The sequence below is a fragment of the Xenopus tropicalis genome, chromosome 4, assembly GCF_000004195.4.
Source record: "Xenopus tropicalis strain Nigerian chromosome 4, UCB_Xtro_10.0, whole genome shotgun sequence".
NCBI classification, from domain to species: domain Eukaryota; kingdom Metazoa; phylum Chordata; class Amphibia; order Anura; family Pipidae; genus Xenopus; species Xenopus tropicalis.
In genome coordinates this window covers 73,533,816-73,557,260 of record NC_030680.2, presented here as the reverse complement: position 1 = coordinate 73,557,260, position 23,445 = coordinate 73,533,816, and the positions used below count along the sequence as shown (strand labels likewise).

General features: G+C 39.4%; 1 protein-coding gene across 7 annotated transcripts in view; it reads right to left on the bottom strand.

Annotated features, from left to right (window-relative positions):
- The window catches only part of phkb (phosphorylase kinase, beta), a 194,507-nt gene that overhangs the window by 107,683 nt on the left and 63,379 nt on the right, over window positions 1-23,445 (bottom strand). For all 7 annotated transcript variants that reach the window (XM_004914060.4, XM_031900821.1, XM_002931669.4 and 4 more), the window contains one exon: window positions 20,684-20,799. In XM_004914060.4, the coding sequence (XP_004914117.2) occupies window positions 20,684-20,799 (116 nt within the window). The remainder of the gene's footprint in view (window positions 1-20,683; window positions 20,800-23,445) is intronic.

Genomic DNA, 23,445 nt, shown 5'->3' with positions numbered 1-23,445 from the left:
ATCATATCACTTCTCCGTCCAGTGTGAAATGAAGAGTGGGCGTGTCCTAACGGTCCCTGCCGGAAGCACAGTAGGAGGGGGAGAGCCAATCACAGCCCTGCACTCACACAAGCAAAGACAGGCTTCAGTTCCCTATCAGGTCAGCCTAGCTGCTGATTGGTTCCTATCCTACAGTGCAGGTTACTGAGGGCCGTCGGCTCCCCAGCTCATCCAGAGAATTCAGCCAGCAGGAAGTGGAACAGATGGGCGGGGCTAGTGGGGTTTTGGGTGAATTTCTCAATAAATCAGTCCATAACACAACTTTTTTAGCACAATCCTTCTATATCTAGAGGAGTATAATTCCCTGGTACATTGTTAATTTTTATAGGATATGTCTCCTTTAAAGACTGTATGGGAGATTGCCTTCATGTATTTTGGGGCTTTCTAGATAACAGTTTTCTGGATTTGGGATACCCCATTTAATTCGACTTTGCTCCTGAAATACTTAATGCTGGTTATTTAATCACATGGAAACGTTTTTGTTAAAATCTTCCAACTGGAGAGCCTTTAGTTGAAAGCAGTGTTCCACTGCACACACAGCTTTTCCCTTCTTATCTTTAGATTTATTTTTTAAATAAGATAAATGTTCTTGCATGTCTTACAAGCTGCACGATGGATTTATTTTTCTATCAATTGATCACTTAATAGTACATCAATGCCTCTCTCCAAATAATTTCATTTTAGTATTCTTTTATGTAAGAACATGTCCAGCATATTTCATCACCTACTGCCTACTTTATTCTCCAAACGACGTGATTAGACACATAAATCTTCAGGCAGTGAACATCTTTTTTTATTTCTCCGGAATCCCTTTGAAAAGGCAGGAGAGGGCAGTTTAAGATTCTAAACACATCCACAGCCAATCAGGATGCAGCCAAGACAGTAGGCGTACTGGAATGGCTGGGAAGAATTTATTCCACAATAGAGAACACCAGAAGCACTTTTAAGATGATAAATCATTAATGTGTCAACGCTGGTTTTTTAATTTTAATAAATAATCCCACAGCAGAGCTGTGCTGGAATGGTAATGAAGAGAAAAAACTGTCAGCCATATTATTCTGTTTTCGGATGGTTTGAGAGATTAATATTCAGGACTTGAGCTCATGGTTTGCTGCAGAGCCTATGCAAGATGCAAGTGTTTCTCAGCTATGCAGGGCTGTCTGGGAGGAAAGTGCTGCCTGTCACGAGTTTAGGGAAGAGAAATAGAAGCATCTGCAGGGACAGTTGTGAAAAGGAAACCCGGGAAAGTTTGTAGGTGTCCCCCTATTAGCTAATTTAGAAACACAGAAGGTTGCTATTTTATTGCATTGCTTATGGCACTGTGTACTTTCTCTTTACATATGCCATTTCATAAAGGGAAAAACAGGCCCGATAGAACCTACAAACAGTAAAATAAATGATCAATTACTTAATTTATTTCCATCAAGGGGCAGATTTTTAGCCATGCCAATCCCCTAACTGCTTTGTCCTGTGATGCATAGAATTCAAGACCTTGCTAAGTCACAAGAGTCTCTGCTGGACCAGACTGGCAGATTGAATAGACCTATAACTATATAAAGACCAGTTGCAAAAAATCTGCAGACAAAGGAACTATATTCTGCGTATTTCTACATTCTTAGTGCTTAGTATTAATCTCCTTAGTTTTGATCTACATCTCTCCTGAGTTTCTATATTTCTTATCTTTGATTCCATTTCTGTGTTTTTCTGGTACGGACATTTTTTTTTTTTTTTTTAAATAAAGTCAATACAAAGGGTCAATTTATGAAGAATCGCTATCCTTTGATATTTTACAATCTCTTTTAAACACTGGAATGATTTTATCCAACACAGAAAAACTACCTCAATTTTAACTTGCATTGCCTTAATGTGAACACAATGTTTATTAAACACATTCTAATAAATGGACACACTGATCTGTTTGATAAATGTGACTTGACACTTTCTTGATACTTAACCTGGCTGGCAGTTTAAGTGTTAAAAACAAATCTAAATGCTGGAAATTCCTTGTTTCATATTTCAGCAATTTTTGTAAGTCTTAAGGTGGCCATACACGGGCCGATTGTAGCTGCCGGTATCGGTCCCTTGGACCTGTTATAATTTGATTGTTTGGCCCCAGGGCCAAACGATCGAATTAGCCTACATTTTCCCCGATATCGCCCACCCGTAGGTGGGGATATCGGGAGAAGATCCACTCGCTTGGCAACCTCGCAAAGCGAGCGGATCTTAATGTGTATGGCCACCTTTAGCGTAAAATGTGGAACACTCTGTTTACTGTTAGTAACAAATCTAAGCTATTAATGTAGCAACCAACCCAGAGATAAGACTTATTGCAGGTTGAGGAGCCAAGAACAGAAATGCAACCAAATGTGCCTTTGACCCAGTTCTCCTCCAACATTGGAACTGCTTGTGGGATGTCAATTTTAAGGGGATCTCCTTTTCAACCCATTCAGGCTTACCTGCTCCACATAATATGTTCCTTTCGCATCTGCTGCTTGGTCCCGCTTCCTGCTTTCCCCCCCAGCACATGCGACATGGAGGACAAGGACTGCAGCACCGAGGACCAGGCAAGCTTCAGGACAGGTAAGGGTGAATATTTTACAGCACACAATTTTGCAGTTTTTTTTTTTTTTGTTTGTTTTTCATTTTGCACACTTATATACACTCATTTACACACGTACGCACAAACACTTTTTTTTTTAGTTTCTTTACCCTAAAAACTGTTTATTTTGACAGCGTGACTATTGGATCAGATATTCTGACCACTAATTACACTGTCATTTTTTTGTCGTTTCACTAATTTGCACAATTTTTGTGGTTTTATTGCATTTTTATCCCTGTATTCGTATTCATGATCTGTTTTTAACATAGCTTTGTTATATGTAACTTTGGTGTTGAAAAATAACTTTACCTACGTCTCTGTATAGTTAGGGGGTGTTATGGCACATAATGCACTGACAGGAGGCTCTGCGCAAAAGCTGAGTTGGCAGGTGAGAAATCCATATGTGCTATTTTCATTTTGGGGTCAGTACATACGGCAGACTTTGATATAACTATGCATATTGGGCATCAAACTGTTCAGTAGAACTTAGGTGTTCCAATTTGGGGTGATTTGCCTTTGTACGCAAGAAATTGTGTGAGATAAATGCAGCAAATTGCTAAATTTTTAGGCGATTTTCTAAAATGTCATAAAAACCAATAACTTTAGGAAAGCTTTGCAGATTGGTATTTTGGTGTAGAAAGGACTCTTTACTGATGTTGGATTTGTCAGAAACAAAACTGTATGGGTTTTCTGGGGTTTTCTGTATAGTTAGGGGGTGTTACGGTACATAATATGCTGACAAGGGCCTCTGTATGCAAAAGCTGAGGTGGTAGGCGAGAAATCCTTATGCGCTATTTTCATTTTGGGGTCAGAACATACCGCAGACTTTGGTATAACTATGCATATTGGGCATTAAACTGTTCAGCAGACCTTAAGTGTCTCTATTTGGGGTGATTTGCCTCTGTATGCAAGAAACTGTGTGAGATAAATGCGGCAAATTGCAACATTTTTAGGCGATTTTCTGAAATGTCACAAAAATCAGCAAACAGGAAAGCTTTGCGGCTTGGTATTTTGGAGTAAAAAGAAATGTGTACCCATTATAGATTCGAGGGGAATGTGTACTTTCCAAAAATATATGGCTTTCTGGGGTGAGCGTACTTTTTTTGTAGCATTATCCCACATAAAGGATGTAAATGTGTTGATTTTGCAGGAGCTGAAATGACAGATCATATGGGGGTATGTTCCCATTGGGGCCCTACATGCCACATATTTGGGTAAACCTATACTTATTGGGCATCAAACTGTTCAGTGGACCCCTGGTGTTCAAATTTAGGGTGTTTTATATTGGTACCTAATGCTATGTGGGAGATAAGATGCTGCAAAGTGGAAGCTTTGAGGGGATTTTTGGAGATGTCATCAAAAATGCTACATTTAGAAAAGCTTTGCGGCTTGGTACTTTGGAGTAGAAAGACATGGGTACCCATTTTAGATTCGGGAGAATTTGTACTTTTCCAAAAATAATGGCTTTCTGGGGTGAGCATATTTTATTCTGGCTTTATTCCACATATAATGATGTAAATGTGTTGATTTTGCAGCAGCTGAAATGACAGAAATAATAGATCATATGGGGGTATGTTCAAATTGGGGCCCCTACATGCCACATACTTAGGTAAACCTATACATATTGGACATAAAACTGTTCAGTGGATCCCTGGCATTCATATTTAGGGTGTTTTATTGGTTACTCTATGACCTATATAGGATATAAGACACTATAGACTGGAAAGCTTTGAAGCGATTTTCACAAATTTTGATAAAAACCAATAACTTTAGGAAAGCATTGCGACTTGATAGTTTGGAGTAGACAGACAATTGTGCCTATTCTGGATTTCACAGAATCTGTTCTTTGCAGAAATGTGTAATTTTCTGGGATAAACCTTCTGTTAGTGGAATTTTTGGCCTTGAAATCTAAATTATGCAGCTTTCCAAATCAGTTGTATTTTTGTGCATAGAATAATTTTTGTTTCTGGTATGTGTGTTTATATTATGGAAAATATGATTTTTTTTTTTTTTAAATTTTGTAGACATTTAGAAGCCTATATGTTGTTACAGAATTGGAATTACACAAAAATTCTACAATATTTTGGGGGTTTTTTTTAGGTTGTCCTGAAAAAAACGATATATTGTTTTCCTGGGTAAACTAAAAGTCCCCCCGAGGAAAGGCCCCTAAAGTGAAACAGTGCAATATGTTAAAAAACAAACGTTATGGGATTGACAGATGTTATGTTTGTCAACAAAATGTCAGAATAATAAGAGATCTTTTATATTACAGGGAAAATGGAAAGAAAGAAACCTAAATTATTAACCACACTTTTTTGTTGTGTGTTCTGTAAAAATCTTGGTGGAAGCCTATTTCATGGTACTCATGCAACACCAAAAACACACTAGTGTTTCACTGGAAAGTTGACAAAACAACTGAAAAAATTACGAAATCATGAAACAGCATAAAGTTTGTGTAAAACGGCTAATGCAAGATCTTTTGACACGACCACAACTTATTTGCCGTGCCTGCGAATTATTTTACGTGACCGCAAATTTTCCTCACTTACTGAATTTTTGCTGCAGTTTTGCCAAAAAATTTGCCAATGGTTAAATGCAGAATTTTAATGCAAATCCATGCCTGGCAAAAAATTTGCAAATTATTTCATCTTCACCTCAGATTTACTTATTTTTTTCTCTATGGAAAAAATTCAAACCCAGTATGGAGGACTGAGGAATCGTGTTAACCCAGCACATATGCTGTACCTAATGTTTTGAATTTGAAGACATTAGCTTTTATAGGCACATTTGTTCCTAAAGCGCCTCTGCTTTCGGCAGAAACATTAAAACGCCATCTAACAATTCCCAAGCATATTGTCTTGGAAGCTAATGAAGCAGAAATGGCACTTAAATTTGTTATTTCGTAAAATATTACAGCACACACTCAAAAACAGGAGTAGGCTTATTTCTAATCACGGGTGGCTCATAATTTCTAGATAAGGCATCATTTGGGTTAACAAGATGGATCTGCAATATTGTGTGAAGAAAAAGAATATGCCACAAAGTGCTTTGCAATAAATTTCTTTGAGAAACTGCACAGAGATTTATTGTAGACTGTTTATAAAGGTGTGTAAAAATACATTAAAATACTGTGCTTGGCTCTCTGTAATGGATCATTTCTGTGACTGTAATACATGCCATTAATTCATATGGAGGAACAATGAGGACAATGAATATCGTGCAAAATCTATCGGTTTTTATTACTTGAGCTAAATAGGGCAAACAGGGAAACTGAAGCTACTGTGTGATTTTTTTTGTAATATAATTATCTAATTATACAAGGACCAAGCATGGAGTAGCTCAAACGTTATTAACTGAGAGTATATTAGACAAGGGGTATACTGTCCATTGCAATTATTATAGTGATAGTTATTTCTATTATATATATTAAACTATAAATATAAGATATACCATAGAAAAAAATGACACATTTCCAGTTTTAGGTATTTTAAATTGCACTATTATGCTGGGGCAACAACATAAATCCCTCAACACCCTGTACAGATAGGATAGGAACACCCACTTTGAACTCTACGCAGTCATAAGTTTTTTTATGGAGGTGATTATATTTACAATGCCTACTATAGTTACATAGTTAAGTTGGGTTAAAAAAAAGTCCATCAAGTTCAACCTTTCCAAGTGAACCCCCAGCACACACAATCCTATACTGACCTATCTATATACTCAAATACAAAAACTATATACACCAACATCAATACTACTTGCAGATTTTTGTATCACAATACCCTAGAACAGTGCTGTCCAACTTCTAGGTATCGATGGCCAGAATTTTTCCAGCCTACATGGTGGAGGGCCGATAATGGAAGCCAGTTTTGACCACTTACCTTTTTTAAACCACACACACTTGAAACCGCACCTGTGTTATCACATGACCATACCCATATTAATGGTGGTAGTACAGCAAAAACCTTCCATACTCTGGCTGCCCTATGCTGCCTGTGTGTGCCATACTGAGGTGTGAACAGGGAACAATGTGGGTGATTACAGTCTGAGTCTGAGGTGTGAAAAATGCAGGGGGTGAACAATGCAGGGAATAAAAGGTGTGAACAACACAGGGGATTACATTTTTAAACAATACAGGGGGATTACAGTCTGAATGTGAGGTGTCAACCATGCAGGGGGCCAGTTAATCACATATACTGACCCATTTAAAGTTTACACAAAGGTAAGCCATAAGAGCATCCAGACAGGTGGAGAGCCACACAGGGGGGTCGCGGGCCGCTAGTTGGACAGCACTGCCCTAGAATATTATGCTTTCAAATGGAGGTCACTGACCACAGCAGCCAACAACTATTGCTCTGTAAGGCTACAATATTATAATTGTTACTTTTAATTACTTATCTTTCTATGCAGGCCCTCTACTATTTATATTTCCATCTCCTTAAGCAACTTCCTGGTTAGATCAATACTAATTGTAGACAGTACTAATTGTATAACTCGTTTCTGACTCAACATTTATTGCTTTGGAAAACTGTTTATATTCATATTAATTTATTTATGGTTGTTGGTTTAGAAAATCATGGCCTATTTTGAACCTGATACACCGAGAGCTTCCTATATGCTTACATCATCATGCCCGGGTTTTGTCATTATTTTTTTCTTATTGGACCAATTCATTGGTTGCTTGGGCACTCTAACCAGTAGCATAAATTGAAAGGTCACTGGTTAATTCCTCCCTTTAATTGGCATAGAAAAAAAACTCATATCACAAATCTACATAGTGTTATGTTAGATTTGCAACACTTTGTCACAGACAGAGGAAGCAGTGTCAGACTGACAGGAGACACGGTCTATAGAAGATAAGTCTGCTCCCAGTACTATGAGTGACATTATACAGTGAGGAACATAAGTATTTGAACAACAATTTTGCAAGTCTCCCACTTAGAAACAGCATCTAAAAAAATAAAAAATAAGAATTCTGGAAATCACATTATATGATTTTTAAAGAATGTATTTGTATTGCATTGCTGCACATAAGTGTTTGAACACCTGGCAATCAGCAAGAATTCTGGCTCTCAAAGACCTCTTACTCTGCCTTTAAATAGTCAACCTCTACTCCACTCATTAATCTAAAATAGTAGCACCTACCTGAGCTCTTTAAAGATACCTGTCCACCCCACAGTCACTCAGACTCCAACTACTACCATGGGCAAGACCAAAGAGCTGTCAAAAGACACCAGAGACGAAATTGTGGACCTCCACAATGCTGAAAGGGCTATGGGGCAATTGCCAAGCAGCTTGGTGAAAATAGATCAACTGTTGGAGCGATTGTTAGAAAATGGAAGAGGCTAAAGACTACTGTTAGTCTCCCTAGGACTGGGGCTCCATGCAAGATCTCACCTCGTGGGGTATCACTGATGATAAGAAAGGTGAGGAATCAGCCCAGAACTACAAGGGAGGAGCTGGTCAATGACATGAAGAGAGCTGGGATCACAGTTTCAAAGGTCACTGTTGGTAGAACACTACGTCTTCATGGTTTCAAATCATGCATTGTACAGAAGGTTCCCCTGCTCAAGTCATCACATGTCCAGGCCCAAAGTAGAACTTTTTGGTCTAAACTTCACTCGCCGTGTTTGGAGGAAAGATAAGGATGAGTTGCATCCCAAGAACACCATCCCTACTGTGAAGCATGGGGTTGGTAATATCATGCTTTGAGGGTGCTTTTTTGCGAAGGGAACAGGACGACTGCACTGTATTAAGGAGAGGATGAATGGGGCCATGTATTGTGAGATTTTGAGCAACAACCTCCTTCCCTCAGTCAGAGCATTGAAGATGGGTAGTGGTTGGGTCTTCCAACATGACAATGACCCGAAGCACACAGCCAAGACAACCAATGAGTGGCTCCGTAAGAGGCATATCAAGATTCTGGAGTGGCCTAGCCAGTCTCCAGACCTAAATCCAATAGAAAATCTTTGGAGGGAGCTGAAACTCCGTGTTGCTCAGCGACAGCCCCAAAACCTGACAGATCTAGAGGAGATCTGTGTGGAGGAGTGGGCCAAAATCCCTGTTGCAGTGTGTGCAAACCTGGTCAGGAACTACAGGAAATGTTTGACCTGTAATTGCAAACAAAAGCTTCTGTACCAAATATTAACACTGATTTTCTCAGGTGTTCAAATACTTATGTGCAGCAGTGCAATACAAATACATTCTTAAAAAAACATACAATGAGATTTCCTGAATTTTTTTTTTTTTAAATGCTGTCTCTCACAGTGGGAATGCACCTACATGTGAATGTGAATTTCAGACCCCTCCATGATTTCTAAGTGGGAGAACTTGCAAAATTGCAGGGTGTTCCTCACTGTATAAGGAAGTAAAAAAGCAACTATATTGTTTAATGGGGTTCTTGGACCCTCCTCCCCCCACCCCAGCACAGGGTCTGTGCAGAAGTGAAGGATCAGCAGAGGAATGATTCTGAAGTTAATATCTCTTCAGCTGCACATTTTTTGTCAACTATGTATATGGCAAAGATGTTTCTATTAATGTGAACTGTTAGATTTGTGAATATAGCACAAAGGTGAACAACCCCTTTAACTCGCTGTTTTAGCTTTACCTATGCAGTTATTTTTTCTATAGCAGACTGGTTATAAGCTTTCTTTTTAGCTACTAGAGGCCATCACACCAGCAACAATGTAAATTGGCAGTAGGAAAACATCAGTATGTTTTCCTACTGCCAATTTACATTGTTGCTGGTGTGATGGCCTCTGGTAGCTAAAAAGAAAGCTTATAACCAGTATGCCTCACTTCAGCTTTCCTCACAAGGCAACCTTGGGCAACACATGTTTTCCTACTAGCAATTTAAATTTTGAGGAGACTAGTTGCCACCACAGGTGACTAATCTGTTGAGTCATCACCCTTAAGCACAATTCTGCAAAGAAAAACAATAAACAAAAAAAACCTCCTAAATATACAGGCAATACTGCCCTACAAAACAGGATAGTGGAGGACACTTATCACTTAAATTTTGACATATCATCCCTACTGTAACTGCAAAGCTTGCCATTGAGTAAGCATCCTTTTATTTCAAGATCATCTTTTCTCCATGATAACACACTGCTAGGATCTGCTGTGATTTGAACCAGGGATCTTGGATGTCTTTCCAGATGTGCTAGGGTACTAGGGGAATTTGGGCTTATCACTTGCCTTCCCCAATTCTGGCTATTTAGGGCTAGACAAGATGAGTTCTCCCTATTTAAACCAGTCTTTTCATCCCTCCCTGGCCTGAGCATTGTAGCCTAAGCCCTCTTTCTTGCCTTATTCATTTTAGTTTTACAGAACTAATTCTTGCCTTGTCTGTGATTAGACTTGCGATCCTTGCCTTTCTTTTCTATTTTATTGAATCCTGTTTCATTTTGTTGCGTTTTATGCTTGCTCTGACCTGCTCCAGTCTGCTCTGTTCTGACCAGCTAGGTCCTGCTCTACTCTGATCTGTTCTATACCTGCTTCATCTTTCAATGTTCTAGACCTTGTCGGTCTTGCTCCGCTCTGTTCTGTTCTATGCCCGCTTCATCCTGTTCAAGTTTGTCCTGTTCTACGCCCACTCTGCCAACTCCTGTCTGTTATGTTCTACACCCACTTCACCATTGTCTAATCTCGTCCCAGTACCCCAATGGTCTCTTTCATTTTACCCTCCCATACGAGTTTTGGGACTATGCCCTAAATCCCATACACACACCGAATCCACTATTTTTGGATTTGGATGAACCCCAAATTCTTCATAACAGATTCAGCCGCAAAGCGAACCAAATCCTAATTTTTATATTTAAGTTAGATTATCAAAGGGTTAAGCGTGGTAAAAAAAAATTCAACTCAAGTGTTTATATGGAGAAAAGTCACATAATTTTAGGGATTCAGATTCGGTTCAGCCAGGCACATAGATTAGGCCGAATCTGATTCCTCTGAAAAAGGCAGAATCTTGGCCGTACCCTGGATTTGGTGCATCCCTACAAATGATAGACATTGCTTACATCTTAATAAATGTACATGTCAATGTGAACTTGACCTTTCACTTTCCTTTTACATCTAGCACCTTCAACATAGAGAAAGTCCACTGCAAAAACAGCTTGAAATTCAATTCTATTAAATGTTTGAAACTAAAATCAACAACACAGCTCTAGGCAAAAGGTTTGCGTACTCTTAGCAGCTTTTTCTCTAATAAACACAAATTCCACAGCTACACTAAAATAACCCCGAATCAATTTGCTTGCCAAAAATAATTGGATTTTTCTTGGACGTTTCTATGATACAAGATAATCTTATTTTTTCTAGAAATTGTTTTTGAACTTGTTCACTGATGTTTAAATTGTTCTGTTAGATTTATTTCTTTTTAGGCCTGAATGGCAAAACTACTTATCTTTTGGCTGCTTTTTGGAGAAAGACATAAAACAGCTCAAAGGAGAAAATTCAATCAGTCTGACATAAACACGAATACTGGGAACTGTAAGGAGTTAGAAAAATCCACTCTAATTAATGTTATGTTTTAATTAAAAAAAACACATTTGGAATGTTCATATATTCTGAGTATATCTGTGCTGATCCTTTTAAAGCGAAAAGATCTATAAGCTGGATTTATCCTGACTTATAGGGACACAAAACGCCGTTTACTAGCAAGCAGCAACAACAACAAGGCTGCAACCACAACGAGGCCCAGGGGCCTTAGAGACCCCAGTGGCACAAAGGGGGTTAAAATAAAAATCTAAACATGAGTATTTAGTAGTCACAAAATGGTGGCTATGTTAGAACATTTTTGTTAGGTCAGAAATAGATTAACATCAAATAAAAGCAGGGAATATTGCGTCATGAGAACCTTGCTTCAGTTGGCACTTTACAAGGGATGTTAGAAAGGCACCTCTTGTATCTTTAAGAGAACTATTTACATGTTTTTGTAAACTGAGAATGTTGCTCTTTCTACACTAGTGATTAGGGCTGCCACCCATCGGGTATTTGAGCATGGATGTATCTGCTGGTGACTTTGTAATCCAGCCTCCTTCCCCAAACTGGTACACTACCCACTTCATCTCTCATTCCTTGGTCTACTGACACACAGCAATTCTATTCACTTTCTTTCCCAGATGCGCCTACTTCTCCACCCCCATTATGATACTATCCACCCCTCCAGTGCTAGCAGGTAACTTTCACTGGTAAAGGTGGTGATTCTACTAGAGACCCTGCCCCCCCAACACAGGACAGATAAGTTCACATGTGTTAGTGGGGAGGGGTGCTGAAAAAGCCCATCTCAGAATCTAGCACAGAAAGTGAAATATATATGCTGTTAATTCTTATGTTCTTTTGACCGAGTCTCCTAGCACTTGTGGGGCCATCCTAGATTTGATTTTATGGATGGACCTTGCAAGTTTATAAATAATCTGCCATTGTGTCAGGCCCAAGGGTGCTAGTTAAGACACGAAGCACAAAACAATGGGATGGCTTGATTTAATGCTGTGCATTAGCAAAAAACAATAGTATTTCAAATTCACCTGTTACAGCTCTGGACATGAAAAACACTGCCTTAATTTGTATTGGCAAAATGAATTACGCATTTAAAATAGCTCAAGAAACCTATACTGAGTAGAGATGCCACCAGACCATAGAAAGTCCGATATGTTTTTCAGGAAAAGGTGGCAAAACTACCTCAGTGTGTACACTGAATGTACAATGTAAAAAACCCCATCTTAACTCGGCACAAGGTGACAATTAAAGAGATTTCATTGTTCCCTCCACCTTCATATCAAGTTTATACTCTGAACACCCCAATTTTCCCATTGACTTTGACAGGGAAGATTTTCAAACTGCTGCCACACTTACAGCTTTGAAGCTACACCCCCCAAACTTGAATAACATAATCATGGGGTCACCCCGAATGAAGCAGCAACATTTGTTGGATGACCCCAAAGTGGGAGGGGCCAACAACAGCCAATCAAATTTTAATCATAGACTTTAATGGGGAAATTGAAACTGCTGCCAATCTTACAGCTTTGAGGCTACGCTCCCCAAACTTGAATCACAGTGTCATGGGGTCAGCCTGAATGAAAATAGGATGATTATTGGATGCCCAAAAGTGGGCGGAGCTGTAAACCGCCAATCAGATTTTACCTATTGATTTGGCTGAAATTCAACCTGCTGCCATTCTCACAGTAATAACACCGGGGTCCCCAAACTTTTTACACTTGGTCACTAGGGGACTGCAGTTTAAGATTTGAAAAGTGGGCGGAGCCACCAACAGCCAATCAAATTTCACCTATTGATTTTTATTGGTTTGATGCCAGATTTTCCAAACTTTGCACAGTCAGTCACTGGGTGACTACGCATTCAGGTTTTTTTTGTTTTTAAAATGCAAAGTGGGAGGGGCCAACAACAGCCAATCATATTGTACCCATTGACTTTTATGGGGAAATTGAAACTGCTGCCAAACTTACAGCTTTGAGGCTACACTCCTCAAACTTGAATCACACCGTCATGGGCTCAGCCTGAATGAAAATATGATGATTGTTGGATGCCCAAAAGTGGGCGGAGATGTGAACAGCCAATCAGATTTTACCTATTGATTTGGCAGAAATCCAACCTGCTGCCAGTCTCACAGTAATAACACCGGGGTCCCCAAACTTTGCAGAGTTAGGCACCAGGTAACTGTGGTTCAAGGTAAGAAAAAGTGGGTGGAGCCACCAACAGCCAATCAGAGTTTACATATTGACTTTCAATAGGGAAATCCAACCTGCTGCCATTCTCACAGTACTAACACCAGGGTCCCCAAACTTTTCACAATTGGTCACTAGGGGACTGCAATTTTAGTTTTTAAAAGTGGGCGGAGCCACCAACAACCAATCAGATTTCACCTATTGATTTTTATTGGTTTGTTGCCAGAGTTCCCAAACTTTGCATAGTCAGACACTGGGTGACTACGCATTTAAGGTTTTTTGTATTTTAGTAAGTGGGTGGAGCCATCAACAGCCAATCAGATTTTACCTATTGACTCTAAATGGGGAAATTCAACCTGCTGCCATTCTCACAGTATTAACACCAGGGTCCCCAAACTTTTCACAGTTGGTCACTAGAGGACTACAGTTTTAGTTTTGAAAAAGTGGGCGGGGCCACCAACAGCCAATCAGATTTCTTTTATTGTTTTCAGTGGGAAAATTTTAACTGCTGCCATTCTCACATGTTTAATGTCAGGGTCCCCAAACTTTGCACAGTTTGTCACTAGGTGACTATGTTCCAAGTTTAGAAAAGTGGGTGGGGCCAACAACAACCAATTAGATTTCACCTATAGACTTCATATGTTTAAATTTAAACTGCGGCCATTCTTTAAATATTAATACTAAGGTCTCCAAACTTTGCAGAGCTAGTCATCTGGTAACTGCAGTTCAGAGTTAGAAAAAGTGGGTGGAGCCAACAACAGCCAATCAGATTTTACCTATTGATTTTCAATGGGAAATTCAACCTGCTGCCATTCTCACAGTATTAACATCAGGGCCACTAGGGAACTGCATTTTTAGGTTTTAAAAAGTGGGTGGAGCCACCAACAGCCAATCACACTTCACCTATTGAATTTTTTTTGTTTATATTTAAAATGTTGCTTTGCTCACACTATTTATGTCGGGGTTCCCAAACAAGTGGGAGCCACCAACAGCCAATCCATTTCCACCCATTAGATTTCATTGGTTTATATTTAAACTGATGCCATTATTTAAATATTAATTCCAGGGTTGTTAAAGTTTCCAGAGTTAGTCACTGGGTATTTGTCATTCAAAGTTAGAAAAAAGTGGGCGGAGCCACCAACAGCCAATAACATTTCACCTATTTACTTTCAATGGTGAAGTGTAAAATGTTGTCAGCCTCACAATTTTTATGCCTCAGTCCCCAAAATTTGCAAAGTTGGTCACTGGGGGACTGCAGTTCAAAAATAGGAAAAGTAGGTTGGGCCACTAACAGCCAATCAGATTTCATCCATTGAATTTTATTGGTTTAAATTTAAAATGCTGTCATTCTCAAACTATTTATGCCAGGGTGCCCACTGTTTGTCACTGGGTGACTTCGACTCAAGGTTAGAAAAAGTGGGCGGAACCACCAACCACCAATCACAATTCACCTATTGACTTTTATTGGTTTAAATTTTAATTGCTGCCGTTCTTTAACTATTAATCCTAGGGCCCCTAAACTTCGCAGAGTTAGTCACTGGGTAACTGCAGTTCCAGGTTAGAAAAAGGGGTGGAGCCACCAACCGCCAATCAGATGTCACTTGTTAATTTTCAGTGGGGAAATTTAAGTTGCTGCCATTCAGACACTATTAAAACCAGGGTCCCCAAACTTTGCACAGTGGTTTTTACTGTATAACTGTGGTCCAAGGTTAGAGAAAGTGGGCAGAGCCCATTCAGTGACTTCATGTTTTTCAACCCAACATGAAGTTTGTTACAAAACTTCCCTTTCTAGTTCTTTAATGCATTACGTTTGCCATTTGGCAAATGAACAAAAGACTCAAGTATTTTCATTGCCTCTAAGGCTCATTTCCAAAGCAAGCACAAGTACAAGGTGCAGGTGCTATTTTTAATATTTTTAACAAAGGTACTTGTCCATTCTTCTGCGATGGCTCTCTTACCAAATGCCAATCCACACTCATCAACACACCCTGGCCCTACCACGTATTTAGAGAGGCTTCGGCACCCTCCACTATGTTTCAAAATGCCCAAATAAGGAACATAAGTATTTGAACACCCTGTGATTTTTCAAGTTCTCCCACTTAGAAATCATGGAGGGGTCTGAAATTCACATTGTAGGTGCATTCTCACTGTGAGAGACAGTATTTAATAAAAAATCAGGAAATCACATTGTATGATTCTTAAAGAATGTATTTGTATTGCATTGCTGCACATAAGTATTTGAACACCTGAGAAAATCAGTGTTAATATTTGGTACAGAAGCCTTTGTTTGCAATTACAGAGGTCAAACGTTTCCTGTAGTTCTTGACCAGGTTTGCACACACTGCAACAGGGATTTTGGCCCACTCCTCCACACAGATCTCCTCTAGATCTGTCAGGTTTTGGGGCTGTCGCTGAGCTGAGTTTCAGCTCCCTCCAAAGATTCTCTATTGGATTTAGGACTGGATACTGGCTAGGCCACTTCAGAACATTGATATGCCTCTTACGGAGCCACTCCTTGGTTATCCTGGCTGTGTGCTTCGGGTCATTGTCATGTTGGAAGACCCAGCCACGACCCATCTTTAATGCTCTGACTGAGGGAAGGAGGTTGTTGCTCAAAATCTCACAAGACATGGCCCCATTCATCCTCTTCTTAATATAGTGCAGTCGTCCTGTCCCCTTTGCAGAAAAGCACCCCCAAAGCATGATGTTACCACCCCCATGCTTCACAGTAGGGATGGTGTTCTTGGGATGCAACTCGTCCTTATTTTTCCTCCAAACATGGCGAGTGAAGTTTAGACCAAAAAGTTCTACTTTGGTCTCATCTGACCACATGACTTTCTCCCATGCCTCCTCTAGATCATCCAGATGGGCATTGGCAAACTTCAGACAGGCCTGGACATGTGATGACTTGAGCAGGGGAACCTTCAGTGCAATGCATGATTTGAAACCATGACAGTGCAGTGTTCTACCAAATGTGACCTTTGAAACTGTGGTTTCAGCTCTCTTCATGTCATTGACCAGCTCCTCCCTTGTAGTTCTGGGCTGATGCCTCACCTTTCTTATCATCAGTGATACCCCACAAGGTGAGATCTTGCATGGAGCCCCAGTCCTAGGGAGACTGACATCTTTAGCCTCTTCCATTTTCTAACAATCGCTCCAACAGTTGATCTATTTTCACCAAGCTGCTTGGCAATTGCCCCGTAGCCCTTTCCAGCCTTGTGGAAGTCCACAATTTTGTCTCTGATGTCTTTTGACAGCCCTTTGGTCTTGCCAATTGTAGTAGTTGGAGTCTGACTGTGGGATGGACAGGTGTCTTTAAAGAGCTCAGATAGGTGCTACTAATTTAGATTAATGAGTGGAGTAGAGGTGGACTTTTTAAAGGCAGAGTAACAGGTCTTTGAGAGTCAGAATTCTTGCTGATTGCCAGGTGTTCAAATACTTATGTGCAGCAGTGCAATACAAATTTTAAAAATCATACAATGTGATTTCCTGAATTTTTTTTAAATGCTGTCTCTCACAGTGGGAATGCACCTACAATGTGAATTTCAGACCCCTCCATGATTTCTAAGTGGGAGAACTTGCAAAATCGCAGGCGGTGTTCAAATACTTATGTCCCTCACTGTATACTGGCACAACAGGACGTATTTAAGCAGGATAAACCCTGTTATTGTATTAGTTGCATGGTTTGCAACTAATAAAATAGCAGGGTTTATCCCGTTTAAATAAGTCCTGCTGTGCCAGTAAATTTGCGCATTTCTTTCACAAGATGTACAGTGAATACAGATGCAAACATGGTTGTCTAGAATTGAGGTCCCCCTTGAAAAAATGGTAATTCCAGGGTTCTTTAAGTGTTCCATCCACAAGCAACTGACTTTTGTCTAATGACCCACATGCTAATGCCAACATGTTTGAATGAATATGGTTATGGGTATATGTATCTGTTTTTGCACTTTGCATACTGCATTTGGGAATATAAATGAGCCTTGGTGTGTCTATCAGGGATAAAATGATGAAGAGTGAGTGGTTTTTTGAGCATACAATGTACAGAATTAGTAATGTATTTATTCATTTATATGCCCATGATAGAAGTTCCACCAATGCATATTTTTCAGTTCCAAAGCGAATAGGCACAAATGGGATTCAGAACGCTACACTGCACAACACAAAAAGCAGATTATGTCAGTTTTTGGAGCATCACAGCTTTTCAACTGTTTCTGAGGTTTTTCATTATAAAAATATATTTCTGTGTTTCTCCAGCAACAAAAATTAGCTTTTAAGTATAGGAGCATTGAACCACACTGAAAAATGCAGTGTATAGTAGTGTGTGAATAGTAACATTCTTTATAAGAAGAAAAATAGTGGAAAGATCTGATCATGTAATAAGTTGCCATTCTTCTGACACTAATGCAACTCAATTATGTCCTACAATTGCAAGTATATGAAAAGACACACGTACCCAGTATAATTATATTTAAAATAGAAGATGAGTTTTTTTGCAGAAATTAAGCTGTTGGAAGTAAACCATTGAGTACCCACACACACAGACTTTGCTGGCTGAGTGGGTTTAGATAAACACAGATGCAGGTTGGACACAATTCTACAGGTCCAAGTGGAGCTTGACAACCTCTGCCAATTTTATTCTCATCCACTGGCCAATTGTAATCTGGGTCCTATAAACTTCCATAGTTCCTAAAACTATGCTTCAAACATGCACATCTGAAGCAAGCACATAGACTGGCATTCAGGGGTATACCCCTTCTCTTTAATAACAGTTACATATTAAGCTGCTGGTGTGTAGTGTTTTAGGGGGCTGACACCTCCCTTCCTGAAGGAATCACTGCATCTAAGGAAGGGAGATGGTAGACCCCCAAAAAGTTGTACGCAATATGTAAGCATTTTAATTAAAAAATATTCTTATTAAAAAAGAAAGGTAATAACCTTTTAGTTGGAATGACTGAAAATTGGTTTGAGTCATTGCCTCAGATGTTGTGTGAATTTGATTTGTGTGAGAGGACATGGGTGGTGCTGAATGATGGGTTGTAAACTTGAGTGTTGAGTAAGGGGTATTGTTAAAGTGTGGATTCATTGCATCTAATGAATGGGGGAAGGCATTTTAGTCACTGGTTTGTTTTTAGCAAGGAAAAAACATGATCTTGTTAAAAAATGCTTCCAGCCTGCTGGGTAAAAATGGTTCTGCTCCCCTCTGTTTCACCAAGCAATACTTAACCAGTTCTAACTTGCATAGATCAACAATCTGCAGTATTCTTACACAAGGCAGTTTTTTCTGTTTTTTTAAACATGTTGTAAATGCATTTTTCTAAGTTCAGAATGCAACCCACTACTTAATTGTCTTATGAATGAGTGTCAAGCACAAAAAATGCAATGAATTATTAGCTCTTAAGTTTAGGTACACTCAAACCTGCATCTCAAACGAGCCAAAAAGAAAAAACATCCAATAGCTGTTAACAGTTAAACACATTAGTGGCAAACAACAGAATTAGAAAGCATTGTGAGAATACAAGAGAATCTCTATTTAAACTGAAGATTCATTTTTGCATTATACCACCAAATCTCTTAGGTGCCACTTTAATGAATTATGACTGTGGTAATGTGACTGGTTAAGTATACATCTATCAGGAGTGATGTTCTAATACCCTGAATCTAAGAGGTAAAAGATTGATTTGCTCTCCTGCTCTCCTCCAAGCTGGACTTTTATGAATCTTCACTGCTTAATTACAATGCTAAAAAATATCTAAATAATCTTTCACCACAAGAGCTATCATCAACAATAAAGGCGGCACCATTTATCCATTTATTTCACAAAAACTGATTATAATCCACTGAAAACTGTGATTAGCTTCCTAAAAAATGCATTTGTTAAAATGTCTGTCCTCTAGAAATATAATTTCTTTCTTAAAAGGGATATAAGAGGCTCCTTATCATAGTAAGAAGGAGGAGGGAAAATGCAGTTCTGCTAAAGATCTTCCAAATGCTTCATTAGGAAGCCCTAAACAGCTGATTGGGGGAGGGAGCAGAAGTGACTGGCAAATGTGAGTAAACGCTGACATCTAATAGTAGTGAGTGAACTTATAGCTTCATGGTTGAGAGTGCAGAGCCCCTCATTTATATTCCATTTATTATTAGTTTAAGAAATAAATACATAGTAATTTCCAGTTGCAGGGCTTCACAAGATTCTATAAAGGTATCACACACTGTATCCAAATCCTATCTTGTCTGTGCAATTGATATGCTCCTGACTACTACAATCCCACTTATATCTTTCCCTAGTTTTCCTCTGAATCAGCCATGTGAGAGAATCATACAGAAGAATGTCTTGGGGGCATGGCATGATGGCCAGGGCATGATTTGATCTAATTTGCAAATGATGTGTGGAGCATTTGGAAAAAAAAAAAAGACCAAGTAGAGGAGTGGGGGGAAAAGAGAAATCCCTCCCCAATGACTGCTAAAAGCCTGTTCAGAGAGATATTGCTAAGTCTATGTCCAAGTGTGTTCCTCTGTACTACACACAGCTAAAGAAAGTTAGTACAGTGTCCTTTTAAAATATTCTCTTAACAAGCTAGCCAAACTTCTTTCCTTTCCTTAGTAATACTCACTTTGGGATTTCCGTTAGACAAACAAATGAACAGTGTGGAATCTGGTTTACCACAGAATAGTCAATTAACATTGATCTGCTAGTTGGAAAGCTGACTGAACAGACTTAATTCATTTCCAGGTCTTTTACTCCACATGCTCCAATCAAGCCAAAAGCAAACCAGATTTGTGACAATAATGGCCTGTTATCTCCCAAAACAAAATATATTTTGTACCTACAGCATAGCATTATATGGTTGCTTAGAGCAGCTTTGCTAAAACAAAATTTCATAGTTACAGGCTACACTTTGATTTTTAAGCTGTCTACAATATTTTCAAAATCCTTTTCTGAAGTTCTTTAAATCAAAAAACAACGATAACAGTGATAACAATAATCATATAGATTTGTGATTCTGAGAATGAATACTTAACAAGCCAAACATAAACCAGAGAAATCTAGCTGAGATGGAAGACTCTTATCAAATGAATTATACAATTGCGAACAATGAAACAAAACACTGATGCTCATGGTTTCTAAATGGGAAAAATACAGAGCTCCCTTAAGCGCAAGGAAGCAATTATTAAGATGTGCTCACTTAATTTTCATCTCACTTCATTACATAGTTTTGCTAATAAAATCTGTTTATTGATAGCATCTATAAAGATTGCCATGAGGAAGAAAAGACAAATTAAATGACAGCGTGGTTAAATTAGCCCATTACTATGAATATAATTAAATGCACAGAGGGTTTTGGGAAAATACCTGGAATGTAGTTCTGTGCTGCCATTGTTATACTTGCTGCCCCTTTCCCAGATTCCAAAGTCAGGAACACGGTATGCTCTTTCTACACAGAATACAAGGTTCTGAATGAACGACACCTGTAAAAAAAATAAAGGAAAGAATGTAAAAAGGTTAGGGAAAGGCAAGCTATGCATAATGGCTGATATGATGCTTCTCCGTTTCTAGTGTGGTATTGGAGACTGCTTTTCTAACACTACAAGGCAATTAGGATTGTAGGCTTACTGAATGGCCTCCGACTACACGCAATAACCAACTGAAAAGAATGAATGTGGAAGTTAGTATTAATCATTCATTTGCTTGAATGGGTCAGTCCTAAAGACCTGGCATTAACTGACACATTAATAAAAGCATGCAGTACCGCTTTGGCACTGTTATCGCCAAGTTTATTATTAGAATGGTTCAAAGAAGATCCCAAAGAAAAAGTGCTGCTCAACACCAGAACCCCTCTTCTGTTACAACATCCTCAGAAAAAGCGAAGACTAAAGCTGGCCTAACACAGCCAATTCCACTGGTTTAGTGAGGTCACAACATGCAGATCTGGACACATTTAACTATATACGTACTAGTGATGTGTGGGCCAGCCAGGTTAACCCGCGGGTCTGGCGGGTCCGGGCCAACCTCGCCACATCAACTGCGGGTTGTGGGTGGGTCTGGGTTGAGTGCATCAGCTCACCCTCCTTGCCCGCAACCTTACACTGCTGGCTTCCTCTTCCGGCTCTCTAATTTCTAGGTGCACTCCCGGCATGCCCCATTCCCTTTTGTGACATCATTGTGGGGCAGGCGCGGGTCTATAAATAGAGGGAGGAAGCCGGGTTGGGAGCGGGCGGGTTAGGGTCGAGTGTGAGTATTTCTTGACCTGCACATCACTACTACATACTCGGCAGAGTCAGGCTGATCCAAGCGTTGACCTTAGGGCCAACAATCAGGTTATACAGTGGAGCCTACAGAGAACCACTGGATGATGACCTAACCAATGTGAAAATACCCTTGTCGTCTGATGGGATTTTCAAACCTGCCCGATTGATGTCTGGCTTCTGCTTGTCTGGCTTGGCAGAAAGAAAACTCTCTAGCGCAACCAGCTGACAAGTTGTGTAGAAATTCAACTGCCAACTATGCACCCCAATAAGTGCTTTGACTGTTAGAATAGAATGCACAATGCAGCTGCAACTGTGCACCACTGTACTTTGCTTCTAAGTCTGGAATGTAAAGTACAGCTGAGGCTGTGTACTTCTGTAATTGCTTTCTCTGTTAAATGTATATTGTAGTTACAACTGTGCATGTCTATGTGCCTTGCCCGGCAAAATGGCTCTATATGTGCCTCTATAACCTCTTTCCCCAACAGAATGAAATGTACAATTGCAGTTGTGCCTGTGCACTTCTATAAGTAATTTTACAAGCAGAACAAGTTGCTACAATGCAGCATTGGCTGTTTACCTATTTTCCTCTTCAGTATGGAATGTACGGTGCACTTTGCTGGAAAAATCACTCCTGCATGTGGCATTTAACACTCTAGCTGCCACTAGATGTGCATGCCACTTGAGGTATTTTTGTATAATTGTGGTACATAATAGCCTAGTGTGAGGCTGATGTAACGTACTGCATTTTTGCCTGTCTCGAGCGGTTCTGACTCACGCTTAAAAGAAAATTCATTCTTCCTGATACAGTTAATATATTTTGTCAGGTTGTTGTCTATCTGCCCAGTTCCCAGCACCACTATAAAGATTATGCAGTTTATTGTTTCAGTCTGTGAATAGACAGACACTAGCAAAGTAGTGAGAGGCAATGTGGCTTCCTTAACACGTCAAGTCTAAGGAATGGGACCTGGTGCATGTGTATACAATCTGAACTGAAAACCAATGGGGTAGGTTTTTTATCCATTAATGGCACATAAAGCTGCTAATCATTCTATTACTGTAGTTAGAAAAATCTGACACACAACTTGGTGAGCTATCTTTTGGATTGTGCACATCTTGTTTGCATGTTAGAATTTGCATCAATGCAAGTCAGGGGTAAAAGTTCTTAGAGTATAACATGTAATCAGTAAAATGTAATACTGCAGCTTCCCTTCTGTTCCTGCAGTTCCTATTGTTCATTGTCTTAGTGATCAAACTATTGGCTGTACCATGTGTGGCCTATGGGGCGATCACTCAGAGACCATACCTCATTACCCCATGTATGCCCGCCTTGAGAGCTATGAACTAGCTATGATGAGAAGATGAGCATCTGCTGATATGCTAAAATGAGTTAGCAAACAACATGTTGATCATGATCCCACTGGGTGACAAGTACTACCATAAAACAGACAGTTACTGCGGTTAAATCTGCACACCACAGATGACAAATCTTCTGAAATTGACTTGCCAAAGTATAACATTAAGATTGCTGCAGGTAACATTAATAATAGTAATAGTATATTATTAGTTGGTAATATTCCTTGCAGTGATCTGGATTAATCACGGAAAAATGCAAAGGGAGACAATTTCCCGCGATTAAGCCACATCATGGTGAGTAATATGTTTTACTTGCCGCAATCTAAAAATTACACTGTAGCAAATCATTTTTAGGAGATTTGGCACCCTTAGTAGCACAGATTTAACCACAGGAAATCTTACCATGTGCCATCACCCTAAAATATACAAACTTTCAGGAGTCTGTTAAGCAAATTCAAGGGATAGAAAATGTCCTGTTACTGAATACAGTAATTATAGGACAGTTGCAGATGG